At 47.0% G+C, this 13,967-nt stretch overlaps 1 protein-coding gene across 1 annotated transcript in view; it reads right to left on the bottom strand.

Moving 5' to 3' along the window:
- CDHR2 (cadherin related family member 2) overlaps positions 1 to 13,967 on the bottom strand; it is a 161,121-nt gene that overhangs the window by 82,856 nt on the left and 64,298 nt on the right. The window contains exon 11 of the mRNA XM_040341609.1: positions 11,305 to 11,535. Coding sequence (XP_040197543.1) covers positions 11,305 to 11,535 — 231 coding nt within the window. The remainder of the gene's footprint in view (positions 1 to 11,304; positions 11,536 to 13,967) is intronic.

Below are 13,967 nucleotides of genomic sequence, written 5' to 3'. Positions count from 1 at the left end.
GTGGTCTATGTGACGATAAAAGGACTACTGGTGTGGCTGGAACCAGAGGATTCATGGCTCCAGAGGTTTGTATATTTCTCCATACTCATAACTTATCTATTCAGTATATAAGAATTCATCAAATACCACTTAGATTTTTCTTTACATTCATTTAATTAATGTGCAGAGTGCCATATACCTTTGTAACACACTCCACTCTGCTTTATAAATCATTTATTTTTGGCCATAAAGGACACACCACAGCTTTATAAATACATCCCTTAGAATATGTGTTTTGATGAATATACATTATAAAAGGGATTATATATAAAAGACTAAGGGCCAGATCCACGTAGCGCGGCGTATATATAGACCGGCGTAGCGCATCTCATTTCCGCTACACCGGCTCAACTCAGAGAGGCAAGTACCGTATCCTCAGAGCATTTCCGTCCAACGTTGCGCTGGCGCGATGTCAATTCCTAGGCGTAATTCAAAGTAGGAAGGAAGTGGGCGTGTTCCATTGAAATGAACCGTGACCCTATGCAAATGAAGGGCCGAACGAACGGCGCATGCGCCGTGACGCTGACTATGTCCCGCGCCTCTCTGCGCATGCTCAGAACTAGGCCCGGCATAATCCCTGAGATACGCCCAGGGCATAAATACGCCCATACATGTGCCCGTCGAGCGCAAAAGTACATTCGCTTGTTTCCCCCCCTGAAGCAAGGTACTTTTTGCTGGTTGGTTTGGTGCTGTTTTTTTTTGAGCCATGTCTGCTCCAGGTTCAGAGAAGAGGAGGAAGCTGAACTTTTCCCCACAGGAGAAGGAGGTGATCATCAGGGCCATGTCCCAGTTTGATGTCTACCTCCATGGTGCAGAGAGTGCCAACACCATAAAGGCCAGGAGGATGGAGATCCTGGCGCAGATTGCGGCTGATGTGAATGCGTTGGGATACGAGGTCACCACCAATGACATTAATTAATGATCTGCGTCGCCTGGTCAAAGGTAAGATGGCGAAGATGAGGGCTCATGCCAGGCGCACTGGAGGGGGACCAGCAACTACTTTGATGCTCACTCCTGAGGAGCAGGTGGTTGCCCAGTGTCTCCACAGGCATCAAGTGTAGGGAGTGGAGGGCTTTGACTCCATTGAGGATGCCTTGAGGACAGGTAAGTGTGTTTTATCTCCTATCTGGTGTGTAGCATGTGTGGGGGTGGAAGGGAACATGTGACAAGTGTGTGGGTCCTCCAACATGTGAATGTTTTGTGTCATCCACAGATGTGCAGGAGGGTGCTGGGCCATCTGCTGCCGGTGGCTCTTCAACACCATCCCCCGGACATCAGTCCGAGTCAGACCCCCTGGCAAGCCATGACTCATCAGTGGAGGGGAGTGGCCACACCTCTCCTCAGGTGGTGGTGGAGGAGGAGGTGACCAGTGGCAACGAGGTCTCCCTCTATTTGGAGGAGTCTCCCCCTTTGGCTGGGACCAGTCATACCTCCATCAGGGGTAGCCCCTCAGGGTCCTCCCCCGACAGGTCTTCCCCCTCAAGGGTCTCCCCTTCTCCACGGCCCCAAGCCTCTTCTGGCCACAGGAAGGCAACCAGGAAGACTAGGGGGGTGTCTGAAGTCCTCCCGGAACACCTCAGGAGGGAACAGGCCCGCCAGACCCGCCATCTGGGTGAGGTTGCCATGCAGATGGAGCGTATGGCAGACAGCATGGCCTCCTATGCCACCATGACGGAGGCTGTCCAGGATGTTGGCTCCAATTCTGCTGCTGTGGTCACCTGCCTGGGGGATCTGCAGGCCACCACAGCAGGCCTTGTGGATGAGGTCCACGCCCTGGCAGAGGCTGTCAGGGAAAATACAGCTGCCATCCAGGCGGAGGGGAGGCAGTCAAGGCTGCTGCAGGCCGACACCAATGCGGTCCTCACCCGCATCGCCCTGGCGTTGGAGGGCAGGCCGCCAGCCGTGGAGAGACCAGGGGATGCTCCTCCTCCTCCTGATTTCCCCCTGCCCCATGAGTCTCCCATGAGGAGCTGGGGCCGGGGCGGTGGCCGTGGCACCAGGCGTGGGCCACGACAGCGCCGATGATTTTTTTGGTTTTGTTTCTTTTTAATACTCAGGTTATGAGTTTTTTTTGTTTCTTTTTAATACTCAGGTTATGAGTTTTTTTTCTTTGTAGACCAAGCACACGGTCAGTGGTGTAGGCTACAGTGTGACTGGTGTTAGAATGTGGGGGTGACATTCCTGCCGGAAAAGGGGTGTCATCCTCGGTCGTCAGGGAGAAGTGATCCCCAGGACCGTGTGAATGTGGTATGAATGGACAGCAACATAATTAGAGCCTTGACATGGCGTTGCTGCTCCCAAGTCCTGCATGGTGGACTTGGGCTAATCCAATGTGATGTGGATGTGGAGTGTGTGAGCTAGGGACCACAGTGGTGTGCATGCGTGCATTCTCCTTATGCCATGATGAATGTGTGTGTTTAACGTGCAAAGATGCCTACTGTGAGGCATCTCCTGACTGCTCTTCCCCCAGCAGACGGGGTAGCCTCGGTTAGGGGTGGAATGTCTGGTTCGGGGGTCAGGTCATCACATATGTCAATCTCCAGGCCCTTTCTCACGGCGAAGTTGTGCAGCATGCAACATGCACCGATGATCTGGCACACAAAGTTTGGGGAATACAACAGGGTCCCCCCCGACTTATCCAGGCATCGGAAACGGGACTTCAGGAGGCCAAAGGTGCGTTCCACCACTGCACGGGTACGTGTGTGTGCATTATTGTATTTTTGCTCTCCTCTGGTTTCGGGATTCCGGAATGGAGTCATGAGATGGGGCCCAAGTGCATATGCAGAGTCACCTGGAAGGGAAAAGACAGGAGGATGTTAGTCGTGCATGTGCCCCTCGTGATGTCTGCATCATGGGGTCGGACAGTCATGCCTGATACCCATGTCACTCACCAACCAGCCAGCTGTTCCTGTACACGTTCTGTTCAAATTCTGTTGGGATGGTGCTTTGACGGCATATGTAGCTGTCGTGGCTGGACCCTGGGTGTTTGGCACGGACGTGCCATATGAGGCATTGGGCATCAGCTATCACCTGTACGTTGATGGAATGCCAATGCTTACGATTGCGGTATATGTGCTCTGTGTCACGGGGGGGCCGTAGTGCCACATGTGTGCAATCAATGGCCCCCACGGTGCGTGGGAATCTTGCAATACTGTAGAAATCACACATTGCCTTCTGCCGCAGATGCTCCTGGGTGGGTCTGATGATGTGGAGGGACATGCGTCTGAGGATTGCGGGGACAACCTGGTGCACACATCTGCTAATGGAGGATTGTGCCATCCCAGCCACAACTCCACTTGTACGCTGGAACGAGCCACTGGCAAGGAAATGGAGTGTTGCCAGTACCTTGACCAGTGGCTCCACTGCTTGTGAGCGATCTGTCTTGCTGGTGATGTCATCTTTCAGGGTTGTGGCTAATTCCAGGATGGCATCAGGGCTGAATCTGAAGATGCGATACACCTCCGAATCCCCCATGCCAAAGACGTTTAGGCGCGGTCGCTATATCTTCTCCCGTGCCCTCCTCCTACGCGCCTGTGAAGCCAGTAGTATAGCTATGACCATGGATGCCCCTGGCATGTTGGCATACAGATTGTTGTCCTGCAAGTGTGGATGCTCAGCTCGTCCGTAACGGTGCTGCTGAAGCTGCTCTCCAGCTGACCTGTGCATGTCTGCTGCTGACTTACCCCTGCTTTATGAGGGGTAACTTTAGGCCGGACGTGCAACTTACGCTAGGTGTGCGTAGCCCGCATCGGGCGCACGTATGTTCGTGGTTTGCCGTATCTCCCTCATTTGCATATTTGAATAGCAAATCAATGGGAGCGCCAGATGCGTCCAGCGTATATATGCGCCCACGATGCGCAAGCGCAGAAAAGTAATGTCAGTCGGAAAAAGGCGATTTTCAGGCGTATCTAGTTTTGTGGATACGGCGCATAGTTACGCAGGCGTATATATACACTTACGCCGCGCATCTCGAGATACACCGGCGTAAGTGCTTTGTGGCCCTAAGTTGGGGAGGGGGGGGCTTGTGCTTCCTATAAGATAATGGGGTCAGCCTATAACCACTTGCCGACCGCGCACCGTCGATATACGTCCACAAGGTGGCTCTGCTGGGCGAGAGCACGTAATATGACGTCCTCTCTCCCAGCCGCCACTAGGGGCGCGCGCGCGCACCCCCCGCTCGCCCCCGACTCCCGTGCGTGTGCCTGGCGGGCGCGATCGCCGCCGGGCACACGCGATCGCTCGGTACAGAGCGGGGACCGGGAGCTGTGTGTGTAAACACACAGCTCCCGGTCCTGTCAGCAGGGGAAATGCTGATCTTCGGTTCATACAAGGTATGAACAGAGGATCAGTGTTTCCCCTAGTGAGGCCACCCCCCCCCCACAGTAAGAACATACCCAGGCATACTTAACCCCTTCCCCGCCCCTAGTGTTAACCCCTTCACTGCCAGTGGCATTTTTATAGTAATCCAATGCATTTTTATAGCACTGATCGCTATAAAAATGCCAATGGTCCCAAAAATGTGTCAAAAGTGTCCGAAGTGTCCGCCATAATGTCGCAGTACCGAAAAAAAAAAACGCTGATCGCCACCATTACTAGTAAAAAAAATATAATAAAAATGACATAAAACTACCCCCTATTTTGTAAACGCTATAACTTTTGCGCAAACCAATCAATAAACGCTTATTGCGATTTTTTTTTACGAAAAATATGTAGAAGAAAACGTATCGGCCTAAACTGAGGAAAAAAAATGTTTTTTTATATATTTTTGGGGGATATTTATTATAGCAAAATGTAAAAAATATTCATTTTTTTCAAAATTGTCGCTCTATTTTTGTTTATAGCGCAAAAACTAAAAACCGCAGAGGTGATCAAATACCACCAAAAGAAAGCTCTATTTGTGGGAAAAAAAGGACGCCAATTTTGTTTGGGAGCCACGTCGCACGACCGCGCAATTGTCTGTTAAAGCGACAGAGTCCCGAATCGCAAAAAGTACTCTGGTCTTTGGGCAGCAATATGGTCCGGGGGGTAAGTGGTTAAAAATGAAGTCAGCTTTGTGGGCTTCTTTGATGTATTCTTGTTTTCTGTACTGACCAATGTACTTATTGATGTATTTTCTTTGGATTGGCAGGTTGTCAACAATGACTTCTACCCTTTTGAACCTGACTGGTTTTCACTAGGAGTCATATAGGTGGATTCAGGTCGGCGGGCACATAGTTGCGGCGGCGTAGCGTATGGCATTTACACTACGCCGGCATAAGTTAGCGAGGCAAGTACATGATTCACAAAGTACTTGCCTGCTAAGTTACGGCGGCGTAGCGTAAATCGGGCGGGCGTAAGCGCGCATAATTCAAATTCGGCTGAGGGGGTGTGTTTTATGGAGGTGACCTTACGTGATTGACGTATTTTACGAACGGCGCATGCGCCGTCCGCCTACATATCCCAGTGTGAATTGCGGCAAAGTACGCCGCGCGGTCCTATTGGTTTAGACGTGGACGTAAATGACGTAAATCCCTATTCACGGACGACTTATGCAAACGACGTAAAATTTTCGAATTTCGACGCGGGAACGACGACCATACTTAACATTACTATTCCAGCTATTTGATGGAATAACTTTAGGCCTGATAATGCGTTACGTAAACGGCGTATCTGTACTGCGTCGGCCGGGCGTACGTTCGTGAATAGGCGTATCTACTGATTTACATATTCTACGCCGACCGCAATGGAAGCGCCACCTAGCGGTCAGCCTAAAAATTACACTTTAGGATACAACGGTGTAAGACACTTACGCCGCTCGTATCTGAGCCTAATTTAAGCGTATCTGGTTACCAGAATACGCTTAAATTTGCGTCGGCGCAGATTCAGACTTAGGCTGTCGTATCTACTGATATGCCAGCCTAAGTCTTTCTGAATCTAGCCAATTGCCTACATCTTGGCCACAAAACATATGCCCTTTAGGAGCATGACCATTGATGAATACAGGAGAGAAGTGAACTTCAGCCATTCCAATTACACCCCTGACATGGACCTGGACCTGGCGGACTTCATAAAAGGAGTAAGTAGGAGAAGACCTTTACAACTCTAAGGCTGCATTCACACCTTTGCGTAGGCGATATGCGGCGTATTGCGGCGACATAAAATAGGCGTTTTGTCCCGCGATTTGCGGCGACAAAACGCGTCGTTTTTGAGCCTTGTTTTTTGCTGGAGGGGTGATTTTAACATTGTCGGCTATGCCCGAACGCCGAAGCCGCCCGAAAAAAAGGGTCCGGGACTTGTTTTGAGCTTCAGGCGTTTCGGCGTTCGTCGTGGAGATGTGAACCATCTCCATAGCCGACAATGTAAAATCACCCCTCCAGCGTATTGCAGGCTGCAATAGCGGCGGGCGGCGGGCGTGAAAACGCCTAGGTGTGAATGGAGCCTTAATAGCAACAAATCTGGTCATTGGCTTGACTGTTGGGTAGTTTGGCTTCTTTGCCCCCTGGTAAAGGTTCAGTTACACAACCATAGCACTTTATCATAGGGCTGAGGGGGCAGAAGATGCCACATGGAGTGAATCACTGAGATGCACATTTCATAATTCTACCAAAGCAGAACTCAAACAACTCAGTTATGTTTGCATCCAGCACCTATACCAGTCTATACAGTAAAACCTTGGTTTAAGAGTAAGTTGGTTTGAGAGTGTTTTGCAAGACAAGCTAAATTTTTTAATACATTTTGACTTGATATACAAGCAATGTCTTGATATACAAATAACGTCATGTCACAACTGAGTATAAAAGAGAAGAGGGGCGCTTCTAAGTGTAGCAATATAGTTACATTTAATGAAGGTACAACATTTAGCAACATATTGCTACACTTAGGCCCTGTACACACGATCAGTCCAAACGGATGAAAACGGACTGAAGGTCCGTTTCATCGGTTAACCGATGAAGCTGACTGATGGTCTGATGTGCCTACACACCATCAGTTCAAAAACCGATCGAGTCCAACGCGGTGACGTAAAACACAACGACGTGCAGAGAAAAATGAAGTTCAATGCTTCCAAACATGCATCGACTTGATTCTGAGGATGCACGGGTTTGGAACCGATGCTTTTGCGTACTAACCATCGGTTTTGACCTATCAGTCAGGCGTCCATCGGTCCAATTTTAAAGCAAGTTCTCTGTTTTTGGACCGAAGGACAACTGACCGATGGGGCCTACACACGGTCGGTTTGGACCGATGAAACTGAACTTCAGTTTTCATCAGTTTGGACTGATTGTGTGTACAGGGCCTTAGAGGCGCCTCTCTTCTCTTTAAAGAGGTTGCAACAGTACAATTTTTTTCCATAAATAGCTTCCTTAGTGCAGTCCTCCTTCACTTACCTCATCCTTCGATTTTGCTTTTAAATGTCCTTATTTCTTCTGAGAAATCCTTACTTCCTGTTCTTCTGTCTGTAACTCCACACAGTAATGCAAGGCTTTCTCCCTGGTGTGGAGTGTCATGCTCGCCCCTTCCTTGGACTACAGGAGAGTCAGGACGCTCTCTACGTGGCAGATAGAGAAAGGAGCTGTGTGTTAGTGGGCGTCCTGACTCTCGAAGGATGAGGTAAGTGAAGGAGGACTGCACTAAGGTAAAGGAAGCTATTTAGGAAAAATAATTGTACCTTTACAACCCCTTTAATACTCTGTGGCTCCTGCTGGATTTTGCTTCTAATCCCCTTGGGGAGGCTTCCATTTGTGGATGGACATTTTATGATTATACAACTTATCACATTGCTATAATCTTTTCATATGGACTATAAACTGAAGGACCTATGAATAAATGGTTGTGGAACGAATCATTTGAGTTTCCATTATTTCTTATGGGAAAATTTGCTTTGATATACCTACACATACATCAACAGCATGTGGGCACGCATGTGAATCTGCATTAGACAATGATATCGTCCTGTGAAGATTCAGAAAAAACAATTCTATGCATTTTTGAATTTTTTTTAACATCACAGAATTTTTACCACCATTGTTTACACCACAGATGGTTGATCCAGGGAGTAATCCGATCGCCTTCGGGGGTCAGGAAGGAATTTTTTCCCAGTTGGAGCAAACTATACCAAGCTTCATAAGGGTTTTTTGTAGGGTTGTCCCGATACCGATACTAGTATCGATATCGGGACCGATACCGAGCATTTGCGCGAGTACTTGTACTCGCACAAATGCTTCCGATGCTTTACCGATACTTTTTTTTTCTTTTTTTACCCTCTGAGAGCTGGCGGAGAGCGGTCGCAGAGGAGACAGAGGGGGCGGAGAGGGAGCGGAGAGGAGGCGGAGAGGGGGCAGAGAGGGGCGGAGAGCAGTCGCAGAGGAGACAGAGGGGGCGGAGAAGGGGGCAGAGAGCGGTCGCAGAGGAGACTGAGAGGGGGCGGAGAGGAGGCGGAGAGCAGAGCAGTCCTCGGGTATGTAAAACATGCCACCGGAGGAGAGGAGAGCTGCTGTCGCCGCCGCCGCCACCGTCAAGTTGATCAGCGCTCGGGGAACATAACAGCTTTCATTTGAATAGCTGTGTGTTCCCTGCCGTGCTACGTCATATATAGCCCCTCCCCCTTGCCCGGGCACTTTGATAGACAGATCATCACCCATCCCAGGATTGGGCGGGTGATCTGTCTATCAAAGTGCCCGGACAAGGGGGAGGGGCTATATATCATGTAGCGCGGCGGGGAACACACAGCTATTCAAATGAAAGCTGTTATGTTCCCTGAGCGCTGATCAACTAGACTGTGGGGGGGGACCTGGCTGGGGACACGGCTGCATTGGGAGAGACACGGCTGCATTGGGGGAGACACGGCTGCATTGGGGGAGACACGGCTGCATTGGGAGAGACACGGCTGCATTAGGGGAGACACGGCTGCATTGGGGGAAGTATTGGTAATCGGTATCGGCGAGTACATGAAAAAAAGTATCGGTACTTGTACTCGGTCCTAAAAAAGTGGTATCGGGACAACCCTAGTTTTTTGCCTTTCTCTGGATCAACAAGTGAGTTCCATACTGTACAATCAGCTGTACTTACCTCCCAGGGTGATGAACTGTTAGTGCTCATGGAGCCTGTGTGGTGGTACGGGGATTTGTAATCCTTGCTCTTCTCCTTCTTCTATCTGCAGTACTCGATGTTCTCTGCTGGCAATGACCAGTGAGAATGTCACTGATCTATCCTGCAAGTGCCGTAGAGAGTAGAAGAGTGGGGATTTCAAAGCTACTACACAGGCCATGTGCACACTGACAGCTCACCACAGATAGTTGATCCAGAGAATAATCTGATCGCCTTTGGGTGTCAGGAAGGATTTTTTATTTTTTTTGCCTTCCTCTGGATCAACTGGGAGTTATGGAATTCACCTGCAAAACAAGCTATCATCAATTCCTATACATACAGAAGAAACCACCAAGAACTTGTGTCCTGCACCTACAGCGTCTCCCTTTTGATAGAAACCGTCAAGAGAAGAGGGGAGAAGGTGAACTTTATTTATATTGGCAACATTGTTTACTAGGAGCAATGCCATTTTATTCAGGTTTATGTGAGGCTCTCATTAAAGATATATCCTTTAGTACAGTTTCAAACAATTGAAAATAATTAAGAGGGATTTCTCAAAGAGTTTGAGAAGAAAAATGAGGTGTGTGAACTGTGCTGCCAAGAAGGCATGGGGGTAAATCATTGGTGCCAGTGAGAATTAAATAAATCCCATCATTGTCAGTGGGATAAAATAAGTCCTATCACTGGTGTCAGTAGAAGAAAATAAGACCTATCATTGGTGACAATGAGCGCAAAACAAAGCCCATCATTGGTGTCAAAGAGAATAAAATAAGTGCCATCATTGGTGTCAGGGGGATAAAGTACACTCCATCATTGGTGTCAGGGGGATAAAGTACACTCCATTATTAGTGTCGGGGGATAACGTACACTCCATTATTGGTATCAGGGGGATAAAGTACATTCCATCATTGCTGTCAGGGGGAAAAAGTACACTCCATCATTGGTGTCAGGGGGATAAAAACATTTTTGCCTGTTCGCATGCTCTGCTGCAAACCAAACCAGGGGCTGTTCGGCTCATCCCTAATCAGCATTCAGACTTTACAAAGAATGCAACAAGATATGTAAGGGTGTAATTAGGGCGGCTAAGATTGACCACAAAGGTATTTATTCTTCTCCTTAGTCTTCACAAGGGAATCGGGGGGGCTTCAGTTACCAAAAGTGCAGTGTTTGTTCTCATGACACATCACAGAAAGCACCCTCATGGCTAACAGAGGACAGAATTAGAAATAAACTTTGGAAACTTAACAGTAATAAATCACCGGCACCCGAGGGTACTTAGTAATTGCCAGACCATTATTCCTAATTTTTACTGACAGTCCACTGACTGGAATGGTTCCAGCTGATTGGAGAAAAGCCAATGTAGCACCAATGTTTAAAAAAGGGACAAAATACATCCCTGGAAATTACATACCAGTTAGCCTAACATCAATAGTATGCAAGCTCTTGGAGGGGATGATAAGGGACTAGATACATGATCTTTACAGACAGGCGTAGGAATAATGATTAGATTACCTTGGATAATGTTTTTCTTTGTTCAGAATGCTTGTTTGTTTTCTGCTTGTACATTAATAGATGGTACACACTGTGGGGGATATATGTTCTAAGTTTTTTGTGTTATCTTTAGTTTAAAGTCTAATACGCTGACTTTTACACTTAGGCCCCGTACACACGACAGAGGAACTCGACGTGCTTGGCACGTCGAGTTCCTCGTCGAGTTTTGGGATGAAGCCGCCGAGGAGCTCGGCGGGCCGCCTTTTCCCATAGAACAACGAGGACAACGAGAAAATAGAGAACATGTTCTCTATTTTCTCGTCGAGTTCCTCGGCGGCTCCATCGAGCCAAAACTGTACAGACGACAGAGTTTCTCGGCAGAATCCGGGTTTTGACCGAGTTTCTCGGTGAATTCTGCCGAGAAACTCTGTCGTGTGTACGAGGCCTTATTGTGCAGATGGTTTACCCTACCTCATGTATAACCTTGTACATGGTACTTTTAGTGCATTATGCCTTTTACAAACGTTTGTACCTTCTCTATTTTCTGCACAATAAAAGCTTTTTCTGATTGAAAAAAAAAAAGATAACGTCAATCTCATGGTCATCTAGTGGAACCAGATTTCAAAATTCTATGCCAGTTCACTTAAGCATTTGCTAATACAGGCCCATAGGAATTCAATAAGTCATCTAGTGATAAACATCAAGAAGTACCTTATCAGGGTCATTAGCAGTGATGGTAAGATTTGCCACCGGTACCCGCACAGATGAATGTTCTTCTATTTCTCCATAGAAGTTTGTTGCATGGTCAGTTTTGAAATTACAATCAGTTACTTCACAGTTGTAAAATTCTGGTTTATTATCATTTATATCTAATACACGAATTGTAACAGTTGTAGTCGCCGTTGCATTTTGTCCATGTATATTTAAATTCTCTTCTTGGGCCTGTACAAAATAGAACAAAATAGCCATTAAAATATAAACCATGGCAAAACATTATGATGTAGTTTAGCTTTTCTGCTAAATAAAATACACTATAACCTTTTTTAGATATTTAACCTTGCAAAATGGTTAATTATTTAAAAATAATTTACATTTTCTTCATATACAAAACCCACAAGTTTAAAAAGATGAATCTAAATAATTAATATGAAGCCACGAGAAATGTTTGTATCGATTTTTTAAATTGTGTGTATTTTTTCAAACAAATATAACAGGCACAGGATAATATTGACCAGAAACGTTGTAACTAAGGAATTGTTATGAATGTCTTATATTTATGTTATGTTGTACAAAAGTGAAAAAGTGGCATTTACAAACTATAGACAATGTCAAGCACAAAGATATAATACAAATGGGGAAAAGAGACCTTCTAATATGAGTTTCCAATCTAGGATGAGGAAAAAATCTGGACACAATTAATTTACTAAAAGCAAATACGCTGGTAGGGAAGTTACACTTTGCAATGAATAGAGCTTAGTGAATGTGGTGACATTTCCCTTTGCAAAGAAGAACCAATCATGTGCAAGGAAAATGATATATACAGCAGAGTTGCCAACCACCCGTTAATTTAAGGACAGCCAGAAAATGTCAGCACATTTTCGGGCTGCCCGTAAATGCCCATTACAGGCAGCAGCGCCAATAAAAATGATTGTTGTGGGCCGACACTGCAACTGCACATGCACCTGCTGGGCTCCACAAAGCTTGTACACGCTCACCCATTTTCAGCCAGACGGGCGCATGCGCGGTGACGTGATGGGGCCGCCTGGCGCCATTTTTGAATGGAAGGCACTCGTTCTCGGTGGGGCCATGTCACAGCAGAGGAGTGAGGACACTCATGTGAGGGGGTAATATAAAGGGAGCAGAGGAGGACACTACTGGTGGAGGCGAAGGGGGCAGAGGAGGACACTGTTGGGCCTGTGGAGAGGTGAAAGGGGCACAGGAGGCCACTAATGTGAAAGGGTAATATGAAGGGGGAGAAAGCTACTGTGAGGGGGTGAGGAAGACATTACCATGTCCACGCAGCCTCTTACCTTCTCTTAAATCATGTCCGCAGCCTCATACCTCCTGTATCATGTCTGTAGCCTCTGACCACTTCCTGTACCATGTCCGCAGCCTCTGACCACCTCCTGTATCATGTCTGCAGTCTCTGACTACCTCTTGTACCATGTTCGCAGCCTCTGACCACCTCCTGTACCATGTCGGCAGCCTCTGACCACCTCTTGTACCATGTACGTGCAGCCTCTGACCACGTCTTGTACTATGTCTGCGCAGCCTCTGACCACCTTCTGTACCATGTCCACAGCCTTTGACCACCTCCAGTACCATAACTCTGTAACAGGCGCTCCGCGTGCCTGTTTCCTTTACTACAGACTGGCGCTTTCAGCGTGGAACTGTTTGAATTACTGCAATGCACTCCAGCTGATCTCCTGCCTATAAAGGCATTCAATGGAGATACAGCTGGCGTTCTATTATTTTCAGCCATAGCCTCTCAGGCCTAGCCTGTCAGCTCAACCATGCTGCTGCCTTTGCTCCCCTTGCCGGAACACCGCTCCAGGAAACAACTACTACTTTGCTGCTAAGACTTCCTACAACAACTGCATTGCTGGGAACTACCTTCATGCCATGAACATCTTGCACCATGAACATTCCATCTCCTGAATAGATATCTACAAACGGATAAGTAGTCATTCCTTCACTTGTAGTTCTATAGGAAGATCTAATGCTAATGTTTCATCTATAACAATTGTAGTATTACAAATAACGTGTGGATATTACAATATACTAATGTGCTAAAGCTTATTGCAAAGGAGTACTTTAAAGGCACAGCTACCTCTAAATCATTATAGCAATATTTACCTCATGTATGCTACTCTAATTACTACAGCTATAATTGCCTCTCATATGTGTGCATTGCTACATCTATAGCTACAGCTTATGTCTGCAACTATATTTACCTGAGCTATACTGACTCTCATAAGCAATAGTATTATATCTACAATATTCACCTCAAGTATGCTACTATATTTACCTGAGCAATATTGCCTCTCATATGCAAGTACTATTACTCAACTAAAGTACCTGTCATATGCAAGTAACAGTTGTCACTACAACTTCTATTACTACGAGCCCGACATAAGTACAAATCCTCATAGGCCTTGTCCTAATTGTTTGAACATGTTCGCTCTAACTTTTCTATGCTAGGGGTTGATGCTATTTCATAGCATCTCCCCTAGTGGCCTAATACATCTCTACATGCCAAGGTGATAGGATGTAGAGAACCCCCAAACTCCTGTTACGAGGAGAGACGCCTGGGGTCCCTTACTGATAATCACCTGCATGGAGTGGTGTATTGGGATATTGTCCTTGAACTAATT

Source organism: Rana temporaria, chromosome 3 (genome assembly GCF_905171775.1).
Source record: "Rana temporaria chromosome 3, aRanTem1.1, whole genome shotgun sequence".
Taxonomy (NCBI): domain Eukaryota; kingdom Metazoa; phylum Chordata; class Amphibia; order Anura; family Ranidae; genus Rana; species Rana temporaria.
Note: the sequence above shows the minus strand (reverse complement) of the source record. Positions and strands in the feature narration are given on the sequence as shown.